Raw genomic sequence first — 23293 nt, 5'->3', positions numbered from 1 at the left:
TTTGAACTTCCACTGCATCTTCATCAAGCTTCACTGGAGCCTCATCAGCAGTACCTAAAAAACCTATCTTCACCTTTATCTTATTTGCATTCTCGTGTTCATTTTCCTGACTTTTTTTTTTTTATCATTTGCCCAGCTTAATTTATGTCTTTCTCTTCCCTTCCTTAACAACATTCCCGAATTGTACTCTCTTTTCACCAGCTTTTTGTACCCCCTATTTGCCTCATGTCCAAACCATCTTAACAATTATGAGCTATCTATTCACCTGCGCTATCTATTTTACCACTGGTACGTTCTCTATCTTAATCACCATTAAAAATTTTTTTAGTAATGCATTGTAATACGAGCATTTTCTTTCATTAACTTCGCCACTGTAAAAGGATAGAGATTTGCCTAGCACAATATTTATACACAAGTGTGCGTAACCCGTCAAAATAATGGCTATTCGATTCCCTGGTCGGCCAGGAATCGAACCCGGACCCAAGAAACTGAGGTTCCAGTGACTCACCACCTAGCTAGGTGGTCAGTTTTTTTGGGCCCGGTTTCGATTCTCGGACCGACCAGAAGCTATACTCATAAAGTTGATTCCCTCTAGAGTCTTTGATTCCGAGGCAGAGAGGATCCGATATTAAGAGGTATTTATGGCTCAAATGAATATATATGAAAAACACTTATAAATGTGCAAATTTATCACACACACACGCACATACACACACACCTATATATATATATATATATATATATCTATATATATAGTATATATATATTATAATTGCGTATATAGTTAGACACTTGCGCATTATTATATAGGGGAGATTCTCTCCATGGACTCCATAGAAATTCCAAATCTCTTCCCGATCCTCCCACACCCACGACTTTACCCCACAGTATATTTTCCTCCGTCCTCACATGTCACGTTCAAGAGTACTTCTACCCACATAATAATTACCTATCTATTATCATCAACAAACTATGCTATTTCTCTAGAGAGGGGTACTGCCTTCATCCGTTCTAACATCGTATTTTTGTCATATGTTATCCAAAGATTTTCATGAAATTTGACAAAAAGATACACCTGTGGTGCCAAAATTAATTGATAAACATTATTAATAACCTACTTTTAAGGTTATGAAGCCATAAAAATTGTTATAATCAACAAAACCCATGAATAGATATCTCTATAATAAAAAAAGATTGTAAACAAAAACATGTTTTCACTTTCCTAGCAATTCTCACCCAATCATATGTCATACCAGGTATGGCGGTATCTCCAAATTAGCCGATTACGTAATAAGCGTAAAATTCTCTATTTCATGTTTTCGTAGGAACTACAAAACCCGGAGTTATAATGCGGCAAGTAAGCTGGCAGACATCTTAGCTTCCCTTGCAGTGAACCGGAATTAGTAAAGTCAACTGTACCATCCAACGACTTAGCTGTGTTGAGCTGGAAAGCGGATCAGTTCGCAAAGACTCTATAATAACACAAAAGAATAAAGAATTGGTATTGTTACCTGCCTCAGAGACGAAAAGGTCAACTTTCTACGGGATATTCAAAAATTTCAAATTGCTTTTGTATCGATAATAATGACCTCTGAAACAGCTGGAACATTCTCCTGCATTGTGAAGATAGATATGATTATCATAAACATTATCTTTGCTATTCTTTTCTATATTCTTATTATTGGAAAAAGACTAAACACCCTAAGGATGCTTGAAAGGATACTAAATTCCTAAAATATGCTTCCGCAGTTATGACCGCCCAAACTGGGAAGGAATTGTGAAAGAAGACAGAAAAATAAATATCAAACCGCTAAACCTATACATACAAGAACGACATTCAAATAAGAACACATTGCGCTTGAGATCAAATTGTATTAAGGGTATTAAGGACCCCGATAAACTTACGAGTATCGACATCCTTGCTTTGTCAGAAAGACTACGCCATTCTATTGCTGCTAACAATTTTCTCCTTTCATTTAAGAGGAAATATAATTTCGTGTTCAGAATTAATTCACATCCAAATGCCCTCCGTTGTATTCTTACAGTTGAAACTGAGTTTTTTACTGAATTTATTCTATTGAAAATTGGTAATCATGACAAGAGCTATTGAACTGCATTAGCTATCTAGGATCGAATGAGGAGGCGAATAGTAGAAGAAAACCACTCGCAATTTTCATGCCGATAGACTTTCTCTTTTTCTGTCACTCGTCTATCGTCCTCAGACTGTTCGCTGTCGTTTTCCCCTTGTAAACATATTTTCATTGAAGCCTAGTGGTCAATGACTGGCGTCCGCTTACATACTGCACAATGCAACAATGTTTGGTTTGAACCCGTGTGCAGGTTGGGCGCCCTCCTCTGCCCTTATGTCATATATAAACTATAAAAATATTCATGTCAGCCTGGTCAACATAAAAACATTTGCTCCAACTTTGAACTTTTGAAGTTCTCCTGATTCAACTACCCGATTAGGAAGATCATTCCACAACTTGGTAACAGCTGGAATAAAACTTGTAGAGTACTGTGTAGTATTGAGCCTCATGATGAAGAAGGCCTGGCTATTAGAATTAACTGCCTTCCTAGTATCATGAACAGGATAGAATTGTCCAGGGAGATCTGAATGTAAAGGATGGTCAGAGTTATGAAAAATCTTATGCAACATGCATAATGAACTAATTGAACGACGGTGCCAGAGATTAATATCTAAATCAGGAATAAGAAATTTGATAGACCGTAAGTTTCTGTCCAACAAATTAAGATGAGAATCAGCAGCTGAACACCAGACAGGAGAACAATACTCGAAACAAGGTAGAATGAAAGAATTAAAACACTTCTTCAGAATAGATTGATCACCGAAAATCTTGTAAGACTTTCTCAATAAGCTAATTTTTTTATGCAATTGAAGAAGACACAGACCTAATGTGTTTCTCAAAAGTAAATTTGCTGTTGAGAATCACACCTAAAATTTTAAAAGAGTCATACTAATTTAAAGAAACATTATCAATACTGAGATCCGGATGTTGAGGAGCCACCGTCCTTGACCTACTTACAATCATACTTGGAGTTTTATTAGGATTCAACTTCATACCCCATAATTTGCACCATGCACTAATTTTAGCTAAATCTCTATTAAGGGATTCACCAACCCCAGATCTACATTCAGGGGATGGAATTGATGCAAAGAGAGTAGCATCATCTGCTTATGCAACAAGCTTGTTTTCTAGGCCAAACCACATGTCATGTGTATATAGTATGAAAAGTAATGGGCCAAGAGCACTACCCTGAGGAACACCCGATATCACATTCCTATACTCACTATGGTGCCCATCAACAACAACTCTGAGATCTATTACTTAAAAAATCAATAATAATGCTAAGAAACGACCCACCCACTCCCAACTGTTTGAGTTTGAAAATAAGGGCTTCATGATTAACACGGTCAAAGGCAGCACCAAAATCAAGGCTAATCATACGAACTTCCTGACCACAATCAAGGGATTTCTGTACAGCATTAGAGATTGTAGGAAGGGCATCACATGCTCCAAGGCCTTTACGAAAACCAAATTGCAAACTAGAGAATAGATGATTACCTTCAGCAAACCTATTAAGACGTTTTGCCCGAAGACGTTCAAAAACCTTAGATACTATGGTTGTTATGGAAATTGGGCGGTAATCAGTGGGACTTGAGCTACCAAAAACACATTTACATAGAGGAGTAACATTACCAATTCTCCAACAAGTGCTAAAAGCTCCTCTTCTTGCTAACTTGCGCAAAATAACAGATAACTTTGAAGCTAAGAAATCTGCTGTCTTTATAAAAAACAAAGGAAAAATGCCATTTGGGTCTACACCTCCATAAGCATCAAGATCCATCAACAGAGCTTTAATCTCACGAGATCGAAAAGCTAAACTAGTTAGTTTAGCCTCAGGAAAACAGGAATGAGGAAGTTCAAGTTTTTCATTACTCTGTTTACTGCCAAAAACATCAGCCAACAAGGTTGCCTTTTCCTTTGGACAGTGAGTGACTGAGCCATCTGGTTTAAGTAAAGGAGGAACTGTTGCATCAACACCAAAGAGTGCAGATTTAAGGGTAGACCACCATTTATGTTCCTGAGTTGTACCAGAAAGTGTTTCTTTTATGGTTAAATTGTACTCCTTTTCAGTTGAGGCATAAACTCTCTGAGCAAAAGCTCGAAGCTGAGTATAGTTATTCCAGGTCAAATCTGATCTGTTACATTTCCAAAGATGATAGGCCTCCTGCTTCTCCAAATAAGCACGTCTACAATCATCATTGAACCAAGGTTTGTCCTTCACTCGGTACCTTAGCACACGAGAAACGATACGCCTATCAATTATGTTGACTAGATTCTCATTCAAAGGGACAACAGGATCTACACTATTATATAATTATGACCAATTCAAGCCCAAAAGATCATGCAAAATCCCATTCCAGTCTGCTTGGGATTTCATATAAATTTTACCAGAGTATGATATATCAGGGACAGGCTGCTCAGTCTTCACTACTAATGAAATCAAGGCATGATCAGATGTCCCGACTGGAGAACCAACCTTACAAGTTATAACGCCAGGGGAGTCCGTGTATACGAGGTCCAAGCAATTACCAGACCTGTGAGTAGCTTCATTTATGATTCGCTCACAGCCTGATTCAGAGGCAAAGTCTAAAGCTCTTAAGCCATGGCGATCGGTAGGAGAGATAGAACTTAACCACTCCCTATGGAGAGCTTTAAAATCACCAACAAAGACAAAAGAAGCTCTTCTTGTCTCTTAGCCATAATGGTAAGAAGACAATCGAAGATAGAATCATCCATGTATGGATTCCGGTAGATGGAACACAAATAAAAGTTGTTATGCCTGCCACAAACTTTTATTACCTGAATCTCATGACATCCACATTGATAGCAGGACTTATGAGAAGCAGGGTACTCGGTCCTAATATACACCGCCATTCCCCTGGCCCTAGGGATGGCATCACGTTTCAACATTATTGGCTTCTTAAAACCAGTTATAAGGAGCTCAGATGAGTGCCTCATGTTAGAAACTAAAGTTTCTGAGCACCAAAGAATATCATACTGTCTGGACGCAACTGTAAGGTCTTGGATATTTGCATGAAGACCACGAATATTGCAATACAGAAGACGACATTGACGAAATCTAGGACGTACTGGTCCCGGATTTCGCTCAATGTCTCCAGACAGCATAGGAATTAATAGAAATAAAAAAAAGACATCATACTTAAAAACTAGACTAACAAGAATTATAAGAAAAACAATATGTATAGAATTATAAATAAAGTGATTGATGAAACCTATGTAACTCTCTCTTTCTCTCTCTCTCTCTCTCTCTCTCTCTCTCTCTCTCTCTCTCTCTCTCTCTCTCTCTCTCTCTCTCTCCATATGAAAGAAATACAACGCCCACATGAAGCTATGGAAGGATATCATTGATAATTCGTCCTCGAAACGCGAATACGAAAATAAATTTCCCGGATTACTAAATTTAGCATTGTTGCCGGCATAAAATAAAATGAATCAGAAGATCCAGAAATTATCCTGATAATCAAATAGAGTTACAATTATTCACTTATATTATTATTATTATTATTATTATTATTATTATTATTATTATTATTATTATTGGAAAAGCAAGGTGCTATAAGCCCAATTGCTCCAACAGGGAAAAAATAGCTAAGTGAAGAAAAGAAATAAGGAAATAAATAAAAAGATATGAGAAATAATGAACAATCAAAATAAAATATTTTAAGAACAGTAACTTCAAAACATATTTCATTTATAAACTATAAAAAGATTTATGTCAGCCTGTTCAACATAAAAACATTTGCTGCAAGTTTGAACTTTTAGTTCTACCGATTCAACTACCCGATTAGGAGGATCATTCCACACTTTTTCAATAACAGAGAGAAAGAAACATAATATTGTATATAACTTAGTGGAATATTAATGATTTTTTTTTAAATTCTCTAATGTCTAAAACTGTCAAGAGTAGTAAGTTATCACCAACCAAAATGTTATTCAATGTATATGCATTGAACATTCTGCTTCATCTATTATTTAGGAAATAGGTCCTGTCATAAGAATTCTTTCATATTTATAAATCCATCCAAACCATGAAAAACATACCAACAAATTTGCACACACACACACACACACACACATATATATATATATATATATATATATATATATATATATATATATATATATATATATATATATATATTATATATATATATACATACATATATATATATATATACATATATATATATATATATATATATATATATATATATATATATATATATATATATATATATATCATCTCCTCCTACGCCTATTTAGGCAAAAGGCCTCGGTTAGATTTCGCCAGTCGTCTCTGTCATGAACTATTAATGCAATACTTCCCCATTCATCATCTCCTACTTCGCGCTTTATAGTCCTAAGCCATGTAGATCTGGGTCTTTCAATTCTTCTAGTGCCTTGAGGAGCCCAATTGAAAGTTGGTGAACTAATCTCTGTTGGGGAGTGCGAAGAGCATGCCCAAACCATCTCCATATACTCGTCATCATGATCTCATCCACATATGGTACTCGAGTGATCTCTCCTATATATCTATCTATCTATCTATCTATATATATATATATATATATATATATATATATATATATATATATATATATATATATATATATATATATATATATATATACTTCTGCTTATTCGACCTAACATTCCTATACAAGTCGACACCAAAGGATAATAATTAATACCCAAAACTTGAAAGATAGGTACCACGGACGAAACTAGAAGTATTCGTATTCCCGCACTGTAGAACGACGAGTATTTCCATATTTCAGAAAAAAAAAATGAAAATTGAAAAAGAAAAATCCGTTCTGAATTTCCATGAAACTCAAAATAATAATTCGAACACCAGATGTCGTTCGGATTAAATTTTGATGTAATAAATGAGTCCAACTATACAAAACTGGTTGATTAACGTTTTCTCTCGGCAATTTAGTGTTCAATTTTGCTCGGAAATCCAATCACCTGAGGTGAAATGTAAAGTAACCATCTCTCTCTCTCTCTCTCTCTCTCTCTCTCTCTCTCTCTCTCTCTCTCTCTCTCTCTCTCTCAACTCCATAGTGGTAATGAAAGAATATTGAATTGGGGACTCTATAAGGTAGTGAGTAATGTACTCTCTCTCTCTCTCTCTCTCTCTCTCTCTCTCTCTCTCTCTCTCTCTCTCTCTCTCTCTCTCTCTCTCTTTCTGAGAAAGTGCACGAGTATGAATAAATCTAAAAGAATTTTAATTTAAAACGGAAAAATACCCTATGGAATAAAATGGTTGATTATAGCTCTTAATCTTTCATAATAATTTATCTGTTTGATATGTTTAAAAGTACTTAGCACTATTTAAAGCATACTTCTCATGAATAATTAAGTGTTAAAGTGCTTCAGATTGGTAATGATTTAAAGATTTAAAAGTTTAAAGGCCATTTATGGATGGCAGAGTCAAGGGACAGTGACATTACCCTATCAAACAGGAAAACGCCCAAGACCGCTTTTCACCCAAGATAGAACAATGGAGGGTCAGGCAATGGCTGCTGATGACTCAGTAGATATATATATAGGCTCCCCCAAACCCCTCAACCTTACCTCACAAGGATGGTGTGGTTGCATCTACCAAAGGAGCTAACGAGTCTGGCAATCACCAGGCAAGAACACTACCACCAGGCCACTACAAGTCATGCATAATTGATCATTCTTTTGTTTATTAATTACTTTCTCATAAAATCCCATTTGGGGTGAATGTAGTTTATCGGGACAGGGCGATGTCTTTCTTATTACTAGCCCAATCGTTTTTTCCTCATGGGGAAGATGTGCTTTACTATGATCCGATATACCATATTATGAAGTTATTTTATATTTTCTAAGTTCAGCCCAGGAAGGGGGTCCGGGAGCTTGCCCCCGACTAGGTGTTGTGACCTGGGAACTACTAGGTTCGGTTAGGTTGGGTTTGTGGGGTTTGCATGATAGGGACAGTGGTTACGGGGTCACAGAGGGGCGTTAGCCCCCCCCCCCCGTTAGGTCATTAGGAAGGTAAGGACACAGCTTGTAGGTCAGGTTAGGGGGGGGGGGAGTTTGGGTTAGTTGTCCATTTTTCTCGGCGTGTCCCCATAAACTACAAAGGCTCCTCCCATTTTTCCGCAGTTCTTTGCAGTTTATGAAAATTGAAAATCATTCAATATTAATTTTCTTTTTCCTAATATCATCACTTCTCTGTTTAATCCTGTGAGTTAGTTTACATCACATCCTGTTTTTCGTATTTTGCTGTTGTTTTGGTAAACAAGTGTTTTGCGTTCCTCTTTAGTCTTTTATATGCGTCCCTTTTTGATGAATTGTTTATATTCGTTTGATAAATTCCTTTGAAGGGGAAAGACATAACACAAATGATCTATTCCTGCTGCAGGATTTTATCGAAATGAAAGAGAATATATTGGGAATTAAATGACAGGACAGGATTAAAAATGAAACTATAAGAGAGATTAGTCGAGTGCCATATTTGGATGAGATCATGGTGAGGGGTAGATGGAGATGGTTTTCGCATCCTCTTTGCACTCCCCAAGAGAGATCAGTTCCACAGGGCACTAGAAGAGTTGGAAGGCCCAGGCCTACATGGCTGAGAACTAAGAAGCGCGAAGTAGATGATGAATGGCGAAGTAATGAATTAAAAACTCAAGATAGAGACGACTGGCGAAATCTAACCGAGGCCCTTTAAATGGATATTCAAAGTGGCATTTAAAGTGGTATTTGAAAAGATACTTAAAGTGGCCTTCAAAAGATATTTAAAGTGACATTTAAAAGCATATTTGAAGTAACCTTTAACCAAAATTATTAACGCACCCAAAATGATAAAATGCAGGGAAAATCAAAATAAGTTTCAACTAGGCAATTGAAAAAATATACAACAATTGAGTAGAGGAAACACAAAACACTGTATTAATGCAAAATCATCACGGGGTATTGTAAGAACAAAAACTGTTAATACAAGGCAAGAAAAATGAGATAATTAAAAGAATATAATCAATGCAGAAAGGGAAATGTAGAACTAACAAAACAGATGAACTTCAAAGCACTAATTAAAACTTCCAATACACAAACTAAAGATTTTCACTGTGGCATTGGTAGCATCAATAATATACCCACAATCAAAGCGCCCATGACGACAGAAACAAGGATAAAACACTTGCCTAATATCATGTACCAAAAAATTAATAACAACAAAGACTAAAACACTTGCCTAACATCAGGTACCAAAAGGTTAACAACAACAAAGGCTAAAACACTTGCCTAATATCATGTACCAAAAAATTAATAATAACAAAGACTAAAACACTTGCCTTACACAAGGTACCAAAAGGTTAATAACAACAAAGACTAAAACACTTGCCTAACATCAGGTACCAAAAGGTTAACAACAAAGACTAAAACACTTGCCTTACACCAGGTACCAAAAAGTTAACAACAAAGACTAAAACACTTGTCTAACACCAGGTACCAAAAAGTTAACAACAACAAAGACTAAACACTTGCCTTACACCAGGTACCAAAAAGTTAACAACAACAAAGACTAAACACTTGCCTTACACCAGGTACCGAAAAGTTATATGGCAATTATTTTCCCATTTCCCGGGTCTTGAGAACTCATCTCCGGCATTTTAGATTCTTTTGTATACTAAGGCATAATTCTAATTTGAAAAAAGAAAAGAAAATCGTTTCCGAGTGAGCGTCTTATCAAGGATATTAGAAACAAGACCCTCATTTTGTCTGGGACAGATTTGTATATATTTTTTTCGCGCGAAGAAAGGGTTGTGAGATGGGGTTTTGAGACGGGGGATGGGAGAGGGGGTTGGAAGAGAGGGTTGGAAGAGGGGGTCGGGAGAGGGGGTGAGAGAGATGGGAGAGAGGGTTGGGAGATAGGGGTGAGGAAGAGAGTTGGGAGAATGGGTTGGGAGAAGCGGGTGGAGAAAAAGAATAATTAGAGGGGGTTGGGAGAAGGGGGGTGAAAGAGAGTTGGGGACTGGGTGGGAGTGGAGGGTTGGGAAAAAAGGGGAGAGGTAGGAGGGGAGTGGGGGTTGGGAAAGGAGGGGAGAGAGGGGGTTGGGAAAGGAGGGGAGAGAGGGGGTTGGGAGAGGTAGGAGGGGAGTGGGCCAGAGTTCGTATTTGGTATCGAAAACAGGTTCATTCTTTTCATTTTGAATATTTAAAAATTTTGAGTAGCCAATAATTAAAAGATTTCATCATATTCTGTTAGCACACAAACACTTATATAGATGCATATACATGATCTGTCCTATATAATAAAGAGCAAGTGTCTGTATTGTCTATATATATATATATATATATATATAAATATATATATATATATATATACACACACACACACACACATATATATATATATATATATATCTGGTCACGCTCAGCGGCATTGCCAGACGTATAACTACTCAACCTCTCCCAAGTAGGGGGGGAGAGAGTGAACTCATACCCAGTGGAAAGTGTTGAATCTGTATATATATATATATATATATATATATTTATTTATTTATTTATGTCATCATTTTTGGCGGGTCGCATACGCGTACACTAGTGTGTTTGTGTGTGTATGCATATATATATACAGTATATATATATATATATATATATATTATCATCATCAATTGCTAAGCTACAACCCTAGTTGGAAAAGCAGGATTCTATAAGCCCAGGGGCTCCAACAGGGAAAATAGCCCATTGAGGAAAGGAAAAAGGGAAAAATAAAATATTTTAAGAAGAGAAACCACACCAAAATAGATATCGCCTATATGAACTATACAAACTTTAACAAAACAAGAGGAAGAGAGATAAGATAGAACAGTGTGCCCGAGTGTACCCTCAAACAAGAGAACTATAACCCAAGATAGTGGAAGGCCATGGTACAGACGATATGGCACTATCCAAGACTAGAGAACAATGGTTTGATTTTGGAGTATCCTTCTCCTAAAAGAGCTGCTTACCATAGCTAAAGAGTCTCTTCTACCCTAACCAAGAGGAAAGTGGTCACTGAACAATTACAGTACAGTAACCCCTTGGGTGAAGAAGAATTGTTTGGTAATCTCAGTGTTGTCAGGTGTATGAGGACTGAGGAGAATATGTGAAGAATAGGCCAGACTATTCCGTGTATGTGTAGGCAAAGGGAAAATGAACAATAATGCTTTTGGAATATCACTATATTTGGAAACAAAATTTGTTATATTCAAATCATATATTCTTAAAATCAAAATATATAATAATGATTTCTAATTTCAAAATAATGCTTCACAGAACTAATGCCATACGTCTGTCTGTATTCAGATTCTACGAAGTGTTCTGAAATAGGAAATGTCTCCATAAACTGACCCACATCACAACCTAGGAAGTTGTTAAATCTATAACATTTCCTTGACTTGGTTATAACATTTACATAGTTAGAAGAAAGTTTCAAGAAATGTCAAAAGTGTAAATACACAAAATCAAATTTATCATCCTCTTCCCGTTAACCTAAATTCTAGCGTCGAGTATAGATTTATTTTTACTAAGACAGAACTTACGCATAAATTTTTTTTTACAAGATCACCTTTTATCTTAAAGTTGTGATAGCTTACTGGCAACATCCCATACTCTTCATCCTTGTGAGCTTATGATTTAGGTTTTCAGGAGCCTGAAGGACTACCAGCTGAAATATGAGCAGTCATTGCCTGGCTCTCCCTGGTCCTAGCTTGATGAAGAGTGGGCCTGGCCGCTGATCACTCTCTTTGGTAATATCATGTCACTTGTCCTGCCATTCATGACCGAACTTTACTCTTTTAATAAGAGTCCGCTATCTCAGTGCCATATTTGGATTTTGAAAAGTTATGTTTTTCGTTTGTCTTACTTTTCTTCTTTCACTATCTAGTTAATTTCCCCCTTTTATATTTAGAAGCTTTATTCTTTCAATAATGACTATTTCATGTTGCTTTGCAAAATAATGTATATGGTATTTTCCGGTATTTGTTTGTTTGTTGCCCTAAAATTAACCTCAAAAGCTTTCATATAAAGTAGTTCACACACTCCTGGTAATAAATTTTCATTATTCTTGGTATTAAATTTTCATTAAATAATTGTAAGTAGCTAATGGACACACACGCACATACACACAATATATAATTTTCATAGAAAATGGGAGAGGATAACTCAATAAGATCTTAAGTATTCTGGGGAAAAAAAGTACAAAGAAAATTCTAAAACTTGACATCAAGGATGGAAAAAGATTAGAAAAAACTTAATCCAAAGAATAAAAGTTGATAAAAGATGATTGGGAAAATGAAGGAATTAATATTAATAGGGGAATACCTAAAAAAACTCTTAGCAGATGACATAGTTGTATTTAGTGAATCATGGAAGGAATTACAAAAGATAATAGAAGATTTGAATAAATAACGCAGAACTGTAGGACTGAAAATGAATATAAGTAAAACTAAGATAATGTTTAATGAAAATGTAGACAGACAACAAATAATAGTTATGAACGAGCTTCAGGAGATTGTTAAAGATATTTCTACTTGATTCAGATATACAGTATGATATATATATATATATATATATAAGTTTATATATATATAAATATAAATATATATACATATATATATATATATATATAAATATATATATATACATATATATATATAAATATATATATATATATATATATATACTCTTGGGTGTAGCGTTTCACTTTAAACATAGAGAGAGAGAGAGAGAGAGAGAGAGAGAGAGAGATGACTAAAATCTTGATTTACGCAAAAGTGAGAACATACAGTGAAAATATATAAACAAAAGTAACCTATAGCATTAAAGGTTACATCATCCTTATAAATCAGAATACATTAATTGCAATTTAATACGTTAATTAAATCTAACAGATATAAACAAAATATACAATAAATTATGAACAACTTCTCTCTCTCTCATCAAACTTTCAACTGGGCTCCACAAGGCACTAGAAGAGTTGGAAGACCGAGGCCTACATGGCTGAGGACTATGAAGCGTGACATGGGGAGATGATGAATGGAGAGGTATTGAATTAAAAGCTCAAGATAGAGACGACTGGCGAAATTTACCTCTCTCTCTCTCTCTCTCTCTCTCTCTCTCTCTCTTCACACACCAAACTTTCAACTGGGCTCCACAAGGCACTAGAAGAGTTGGAAGACCTAGGCCTACATAGCTGAACACTATAAAACGTGACGTGGGAGATGATGAATGGAGAGGTATTGAATTAAAAGCTCAAGATAGAGACGACTGGCGAAATTTAACTCTCTCTCTCTCTCTCTCTCTCTCTCTCTCTCTCTCTCTTTAGTGGGTCAACTTTAGTTTCGGGGTCAACCTTCTGCCGCGGTATTCGTATCAAAAATGAATTCCGGGATCCAGTTCATCTTCTTCTTCTTCTTCTTCTTCTTCTTCGAGAGAGAGAGAGAGAGAGAGAGAGAGAGAGAGAGAGAGAGGTCAGGCGGAACACAAATATTTCCTCTTGTGTTGAGAGACTTTTCCCTTAAATAAAGGGCACGTAGTAACTACTGTTGTTATGTGGTGATGTAAGGCATTGCATCATAGGACATTTTATTTATTTTACTCAAACCATTGGAGTATTGATTTTTTTTTTAATTATTAGTTTTCAACCAACATAAAAGAAAAAATTAGACTTAAAACATGTAGATCCGTTTCCTAAAGGGAGAGGTGTTTCTGTACCATGGTATTATTATCATTATTATTATCATTAAAATAATATTATCATTATTGTTGTTGTTGTTGTAGTTGTTGTTGTTGTTATTATTATTATTAGCTACAACCCTAGCTGGAGAAGCAAGATGCTATAAGCCCAAAGGTTCCAACAGGGAAAAAAAAGCCCAGTGAAAAAAAGGAAACAAGGAAATAAACTTTAAGAGAAATAATGAACAATTAAAGTTTAATAATTTAAGAACAATAATAACGTTAAAATATCTCTTCCATAAATAAACTATGAAAACTAAAAAGAAAAGAAAAGAGAGATAAAAGATAGAAATATTATTATTATTATTATTATTATTATTATTATTATTATTGTTATTATTATTATTACTAAAATTGTTACTAATATTATTATTTTAAAAATTATTATTATTATCATTATTATTATTATTATTATTATTATTATTATTATTATTATTATTATTATCATTATTATTACCCGTATCTACTTCACATCACCAGCCATTTTACATCAATGTACATTAACGCATAAGTTAATTTATACTCGCATTATACTCACAGATTTTGATGACACACTACAACTATAAGCATACACAAGCAAACATATATAGCCTATACTCAATTTATTTTAAAGAGGCGCAATTGCACCGACTCGCAGCGGTGCCCTTTTAGCTCGGAAAAGTTTCCTGATCGCTGATTGGTTAGAATTATCTTGTCCAACCAATCATCGATCAAGAAACTTTTCCGAGCTAAAAGGGCACCCTTGCGAGTCGGTGCAAATATACCTCACTAAAAAAAATTGACTATAGTGTCTGATTTAATACAAACTTTTATAGGCATTGAACTAGAATTATCTTCCATTTTGTTCAGATAAAAGTCTCCCACCATCACCATTCGGCAGTGGCCAGCGTGGTGATGAATAAAAAATGGATTTTAATATCAAAATCATAAACATGGGTAGTTTAACATTCTTAGAAGTTTTATTCCAGCTCTGACCAGATTGTGGAATGAACCTAATAAGGCAGTTGAATCAATAGAACATCCAGTGGTTAAAAAAAAAAATATTGCTTTTTTGTTTTATAGTTTATATATGATTGAACCATGTTAACGTTCGTGATCTTTAAATATTGTATATTTTTGTATTTTTTATTCATTATTGTTTGCTATTTTATTTTTATTTTCCCTCTTGGATCCCTTGGGGTTGTATTATTCTTGTTTTCCAACCAGGGTTGTAGCTTTCCTCATAATAATAATAATAACAATAATAATAATAATAATAATAATAATAATGATAATAATAACAATAATGATGATACTACTACTAACTACTACTACTACTACTACTAATAATAATAATAATGAAAATAATAATAATAATAATAATAATAATAATAATAATAATTTTTCATTTCCTGGTCACAGTCAATAAAACCGAGATAGAAGCTTGTGCAAAGTCCGTTTTTTTAATTCAAATGTAATTAAACTTCACGCTAATAAAAATATTTAATACCGAGTCTTCGTAATGTTCAGACTGATGTTGATATTACTTCATTTAATGGTATTTTTGTCCCTTTCTCAAGAATTATTCTCTTGCTAGTGACACTAATTCTTTTGTTTGCCTCCTCGAAAGAATTGTTCTTGAAAACAATATCCACTTCTCTCTCTCTCTCTCTCTCTCTCTCTCTCTCTCTCTATATATATATATAATATATATATATACTTATATTTGTGTGTGTATATATACAGTATCTATCTATCTATCTATCTATCTATCTATCTATATATATACAGTATATATAGAGATAGATAGATAGATAGATAGAGAGCAATAATGTTGCCTAAGGATATGATTCAAATAAACGAGATATCTCATTTCTAAAGGAAGCGATAAAGGTCGATATATATGTATATATATATATATTAAATATATATACATATATATATATATATATTTATATATATATATATATAAATATATATATATATATATAATTTATTTATATATGTAGACATAAAAAAGAGAGAGAGAGAGAGAGAGAGAGAGAGAGAGAGAGAGTTACAAGGACTTTGGATGTCTTAAAGACTTTTTAGTCCATCCGCGGAGACTCCATTGGCTCTTGGGTAGAGCGATTCACTTTAAACATTTAGAGAGAGAGAGAGAGAGAGAGAGAGAGAGAGAGATTTCTTTCGCTTTCTTTTACTCTTCACTTCCGCTCTTCTTAACCTTTACGGCCTACAGTTAGAGTTAACCTTTGTCCTTATGTAACCCAGAATTTAACGTTACATAAAAGTAATGGAAAAATTTTCTACATTTACAAGGAATACTAAGGACAAAATTATATTCATAAAGGAAACTTGGGGGAGGTTATCAAATAAATGAAAAATATTGGAAAAATTTTCTACATTTACAGGGAATACTAGGGAAAAAATTATATTCATAACGAAAACTTGGGGGAAGTTATGAAATTAAGGAAAAATATTATCTTTATTGTTAAAACTAACGGAAAACTTTAGAATTAGAGGTGAAATCTAGGGGAAAAAGTTGCAATTTATCTGTTTTCCTCCCCGGACGCCCCTTAAACAGCCTCGACTAAAGCTCCAAACGTTGTTTTTAATTAACCTCTCTAACAGCCAGAGCTTGCGAGCAAAGAGAAACATCCTTATGCTTTTAAAACTATTTATTTCTCTAGGAAGACTATTTGACACTATTTAAGGAGAAACCCTTTTAAATATTCCTTCACAGTGTCGTAGCTAAAAATTGATAAAAGAAAGAGGAGATTAATTATATTCGGATAAAGAAAAGAAGAATGAAAGTCTGAGACTGAAAAAGTACCAGAAAATTATTATATTTGAAAAAAAAAAAATATAAATATCACAAAACGTCTGATAAAATTTATCTTCTTTTACTCATCAATCGCCATATAATACAAATAATGATAATGATATTAACAACAACAACAACAACAATAATAATAATGATAATAATAATAGTAATAATAATAATAATAATAATAACAATGATAATAACAATAAAACTAATTATAATAATAATAATATTAATAATAATAATAATAAAAATAATAATAAATTACATACAATTCATAAGACACAGTTCACCTTGGTATAATTTAAAACGCGTCTCCTCGCTAATAATAAAATAATTAATAATAGTAACAATATCATTACATAAATATTCAACAGTTACAAACTATATTACTGTACATGAAGATTAAAAAGACAAATTGAAAAAAAAAATACAAAATACAAAATAGTCATACATACATACGAGATTCATCAGTTTAAATCCAGGAAGTAATCCAAACACAAAAGAAATTCATTAATTCTCGTAGAAAAAGTGGAACGAGAGAGAGAGAGAGAGAGAGAGAGAGAGAGAGAGAGTGGAACCTCGTATTAATAGAACGCGAGAGAGAGAGAGAGAGAGAGAGAGAGAGAGAAGCCTCGTATTAAAATAAAAACCCCAGAGAGAGATAGAGACAGACAGACGAAGAGAGAGAGAGAGAGAGAGAGAGAGAGAGAGAGAGAATGTGTGAAAGCTTTACCTTTTTTCCCTCTTCGTGAAAAGGAGAGATCCGAATACCTGTCACTCCCCTTCAGAAATAAATTTGCAAGAGTAGGCTATGAAGATTGCGCAAAAAAATTGGTAAAAAAGTATTCCGTTTTGGAAATGGTGTTTGGTTGTGAGTGTGATGAAGGAGATGGGTTGTTGTGATATTCTCTTTTTGCTGTTGTGATATACTCTTTTTTTGTTGTTGTGATAATCTCTTTTTGTTGTGATCTCATTTTGTTGTTGTGGTCATTTTTTTGTTGTTGTGATATTCTCTTTTGTTGTTGTGATATTCTCTTTTTGTTGTTGTGATAATCTCTTTTTGTTGTTGTTGTGATGTTATTTTGTTGTTTTTGTGATATTCTCTTTTTGTTGTTGTGATAATCTCCTTTTTGTTGTTGTAATATACTTTTTTGTTGTTGTGATATCCTCTTTTTGTTGTTGTGATATTTTATTTTTGTTGTTGTGATATTCGCTTGTTTGTTCTCGTTTGTTGTTTTCATATTCTCATGTTGTTGATGTGATATTCTATTTCTCGTGTATTAAAATTTTTTAAACTAAATTGAATAAATAATAAACACAAATTTACAAACAAATACAGAAGATCAATACGAAAAAAATAAATAATGTTCATGTTCAATATTAAAATATTTACTATATATTTACTTAGTTCAGTAGAATATGAAACTAAACCAACCGAACTCGATTAATATATCAAATTCTTCAGTAAACTTTCAGCAAAAAAAAAAGAGAAGACTAATTCCAGAGAGAACGAAATCTATTCCAGGATTCCTGGATTCCAGGAACTTTTTGAACACTTGCATGGAAAGAAAGGCGTCAATACTGAAAGGATCCTTTTGGTAAGACTAGACGCGAAAGGGATTCAAAAGACGAGGAGAGAAAATTTGCGAGTACGAATGGAGTGTTGACGACGGAGGGTATGGAAAAATTTAGTGAGGACCTTGATTAACGTCATGGTAAAGGAGAAATGAATGGGGATTTGAGTCTATCTCTCTTTAATATATATATATATATATATATATATATATATAATATATATATATATATATATATATATACATATATATATACATATACACAGTATACAATATACATACTCACTATATACAGTATATAAAGTATACATATGTATGTTAGCATATATATATAAATATATATATATATATATATATATATATTATATATATATATATATATACAGTATACATTCACTATATATGTACACACACACACACACACACATATATATATATATATATATATATATATATATATACACACATTATACATATGAATGTATGTTAGATGGCTTAACAGTTGATTTAAGTCCTGAGTAATCCTATATATAGTAAGGGTTGTGATGGTCGATGTGGTAACGTTCCTGACTGGTGAACGCCAGACTGGGGTTCGAGTACCGCTCAAACTCGTTAGTTTCCTCGGTTGCTGCAACCTCACCATCCTTGTGAGCTAAGGATGTGCGGTTTGGGGAGCCTCTAGGTCTACCTGCTGACTCATCAGCAGCCATTGCTTGGCCCTCCTTGGTCCTAGCTTGGGTGGAGAGGGGTCTTGGGCGCTGATCATATGAATATAAGGTCAGTCTCTAGAGCATTGTCCTGCTCGATAGGGCAATGTCACTGTCCCTTGCTTCTGCCATTCATGAGCGGCCTTTACGCCTTTAAGGGTAAATGTGGGCCAAACTAGAGATAACAGTCTAAAATGGGGATTAACCAACCAACAACCATGAATGTCTATGTGAGGCAACACTACAAACAATGTAATACATCCATCATTGCTCAGATCAAGACCTCATTATTATTATTATTATTATTATTATTATTATTATTATTATTATTATTATTATTATTATTATTACTTGCTAAGCTACAACCCTGGTTGGAAAATCAGAATGATATGAGCCCAGGGGCTCCAACAGGGAAAATAGCCCAGTGAGGAAAGGAAACAAGGAAAAATAAAATATTCTAAAAAACTTTAACAAAACAAGGCGAAGAGAAATAAGAAAGAATAGCGTGCTCAAGTGTACCCTCAAGCAAGAGAACTCTAACCCAAGACAGTGAATACCATGGTGCAGAGGCAATGGCACTACCCAGGACTAAAGAACAATGGTTTGATTTTGGAGTGTCCTTCTCCTAGAAGAGCTGCTTACCGTAGCTAAAGAGTCTCTTCTACCCTTACCAAGAGGAAAATAGCCACTAATCAATTAGAGTGAAGTAGTTAACCCCTTGGATGAAGAAGAAAACTCAAACAACAACAACACCCTCCTGTGGGTTGGACCTTGGCGCAATAGGATATGATGATGACATTGTTTATTTGCATATTCATTGAACATTATTTTTGTTTATACTCATATTCATTTTCAGTCATACATACCTGCTTTCTCTATTCAATTCTTCTATAGCCTTTTACAATTCCTTCCATGATTCACTAAATACATATATGTTATCTGAAAATCTTAAGTTGTTAAGTTATTTTCATTAATGTTAATTTCTATATTTTCCCAAACTAAATTCTTCAAAACTTTTAGGTATGATGTGAATAATTTAGGAGCGATGGCGTCTACCTGTCTGACTCATTTTTCAATTGGATTTCTCTAACTATCTTCATGTAGTTTTAGGATTGTTGTACTTCCAGAAAATAAATTCATGTGTTCTATTACTTGTCTTTGAAGGGTGGCTTTCATTAATGCTGAAGTTTTGACGGAATCAAAAGCTTTCTCAGAGTCTATAAATACCTACATATTGGTTTGTTATACTATGTTGATTTTTCCTTTAGCTGGTTAATGACATGGATATGGTCAGTTGTTGAATACATACTTCTAAAGCCTGCCAGTGCTCTTGGTTGATTAAAGTCTAGCTATCCTTCTTTGTAAATATTTTGTATATTACATACATACATATACCAAAGGCACTTCCCCCAATTTTGGGGGGTAGCCGACATCAACAAGAAACAAAACAAAAAAGGGGACCTCTACTCTCTACGTTCCTCCAGCCTAACCAGGGACTCAGCCGAGTTCAGCTGGTACTGCTACGGTGCCACAGCCCAACCTCCCACATTTCCACCACAGATGAAGCTTCATACTGCTGAGTCCCCTACTGCTGCTACCTCCGCGGTCATCTAAGGCACCGGAGGAAGCAGCAGGGCCTACTGGAACTGCGTCACAATCGCTCGCCATTCATTCCTATTTCTAGCACGCTCTCTTGCCTCTCTCACATCTATCCTCCTATCACCCAGAGCTTTCTTCACACCATCCATCCACCCAAACCTTGGCCTTCCTCTTGTACTTCTCCCATCAACTCTTGCATTCATCACCTTCTTTAGCAGACAGCCATTTTCCATTCTCTCAACATGGCCAAACCACCTCAACACATTCATATCCACTCTAGCAGCTAACTCATTTCTTACACCCGTTCTCACCCTCACCACTTCGTTCCTAACCCTATCTACTCGAGATACACCAGCCATACTCCTCAGACACTTCATCTCAAACACATTCAATTTCTGTCTCTCCATCACTCTCATTCCCCACAACTCCGATCCATACATCACAGTTGGTACAATCACTTTCTCATATAAAACTCTCTTTACATTCATGCCCAACCCTCTATTTTTTACTACTCCCTTAACTGCCCCCAACACTTTGCAACCTTCATTGACTCTCTGACGTACATCTGCTTCCACTCCACCATTTGCTGCAACAACAGACCCCAAGTACTTAAACTGATCCACTTCCTCAAGTAACTCTCCATTCAACATGACATTCAACCTTGCACCACCTTCCCTTCTCGTACATCTCATAACCTTACTCTTACCCACATTAACTCCCAACTTCCTTCTCTCACACACCCTTCCAAATTCTGTCACTAGTCGGTCAAGCTTCTCTTCTGTGTCTGCTACCAGTACAGTATCATCCGCAAACAACAACTGATTTACCTCCCATTCATGATCATTCTCGCCTACCAGTTTTAATCCTCGTCCAAGCACTCGAGCATTCACCTCTCTCACCACTCCATCAACATACAAGTTAAACAACCACGGCGACATCACACATCCCTGTCTCAGCCCCACTCTCACCGGAAACCAATCGCTCACTTCATTTCCTATTCTAACACATGCTTTACTACCTTTGTAGAAACTTTTCACTGCTTGCAACAACCTTCCACCAACTCCATATAACCTCATCACATTCCACATTGCTTCCCTATCAACTCTATCATATGCTTTCTCCAGATCCATAAACGCAACATACACCTCCTTACCTTTTGCTAAATATTTCTCGCATATCTGCCTAACTGTAAAAATCTGATTCATACAACCCCTACCTCTTCTAAAACCACCCTGTACTTCCAAGATTGCATTCTCTGTTTTATCCTTAATCCTATTAATCAGTACTCTACCATACACTTTTCCAACTACACTCAACAAACTAATACCTCTTGAATTACAACACTCATGCACATCTCCCTTACCCTTATATAGTGGTACAATACATGCACAGACCCAATCTACTGGTACCATTGACAACACAAAACACACATTAAACAATCTCACCAACCATTCAAGTACAGTCACACCCCCTTCCTTCAACATCTCAGCTTTCACACCATCCATACCAGATGCTTTTCCTACTCTCGTTTCATCTAGTGCTCTCCTCACTTCCTCTATTGTAATCTCTCTCTCATTCTCATCTCCCATCACTGGCACCTCAACACCTGGAACAGCAATTATATCTGCCTCCCTATCATCCTCAACATTCAGCAAACTTTCAAAATATTCCGCCCACCTTTTCCTTGCCTCCTCTCCTTTTAACAACCTTTCATTTCCATCTTTCACTGTCTCTTCAATTCTTGCGCCGGCCTTCCTTACTCTCTTCACTTCTTTCCAAAACTTCTTCTTATTCTCTTCATATGACTGACCCAGTCCCTGACCCCACCTCAGGTCAGCTGCCCTCTTTGCCTCACGTACCTTGCGCTTTACTTTTGTATATTACCGAGAGTAAACTTATTAGGCGGCAATTTTTCAGGTCTTCCGGTTTTCACTTTTTGTGAATTAGTATAATGATATAGTTTTTTTCAAGGCTGTAAGTCTGGAGCATTCTTAAAGACATATTGCTTATAGTTCAGCGAGTTTTACTACTATGAAAACTCCTCCATCTATTATTAAATCTATTGTTAGGACATCTTCTGTTGCTTTGCCTCTTTTCATACCTTTTAAGGCTTTCTTGCTGTTCATTTTTGTACCGGCTTAGGTGTTTCATTATTTCTATTGGAAAGGTTACTTCTTATATCGCTATTGTATAGTTGTTTACGGAAATCGTCTGCAAATTTTTTTGTCATCCCATCTCTATCGTTGATAATAAATATAAATATACTGTATATATATATATATATATATATATAAACAAACATATATGCATAAATATCAATAAATATGAATACAAACCTCTCTCTCTCTCTCTCTCTCTCTCTCTCTCTCTCTCTTTATATATATATATATATATATGTGTGTGTGTGTGTATGTGTGTGTATGTGAGTATAAGTTTATACACACCTTACCATGAGGCTAGCGACCTCAAATCATAAAGAAAGAAGAGAGAGAGAGAGAGAGAGAGAGAGAGAGAGAGAGAGAGAGAGGAGAGAGAGAGGAGAGAGAGAGAGAGAGAGAGAGAGAGATGTACCTGCCAACATAGCTATCAATGAAAATATTCAAATTTCCATTCACATTCTCCACGCTACGCAAGATAAAAACATCAACAGCAGCAGGAGCATCTTGTTTACGTGAAATCTTCGATACGAGATTAGGAGCAAAATAAGACGGACTTCCAATAGTATTTCATTACGTTCCTTCACGCTTG

At 35.0% G+C, this 23293-nt stretch overlaps 1 protein-coding gene across 1 annotated transcript in view; it reads left to right on the top strand.

The window, feature by feature from the left end:
* Positions 1 to 19140: 19140 nt before the first annotated feature.
* Positions 19141 to 23293, top strand: part of LOC137645422 (glycine receptor subunit alpha-2-like) — a 47124-nt gene continuing 42971 nt past the window's right edge. Inside the window, exon 1 of the mRNA XM_068378228.1 lies at positions 19141 to 19176. Within this exon, the coding sequence (XP_068234329.1) occupies positions 19141 to 19176 (36 nt within the window). The remainder of the gene's footprint in view (positions 19177 to 23293) is intronic.

This window comes from Palaemon carinicauda, chromosome 8 (assembly GCF_036898095.1).
Source record: "Palaemon carinicauda isolate YSFRI2023 chromosome 8, ASM3689809v2, whole genome shotgun sequence".
Taxonomy (NCBI): Eukaryota; Metazoa; Arthropoda; class Malacostraca; order Decapoda; family Palaemonidae; genus Palaemon; species Palaemon carinicauda.
Note: the sequence above shows the minus strand (reverse complement) of the source record. Positions and strands in the feature narration are given on the sequence as shown.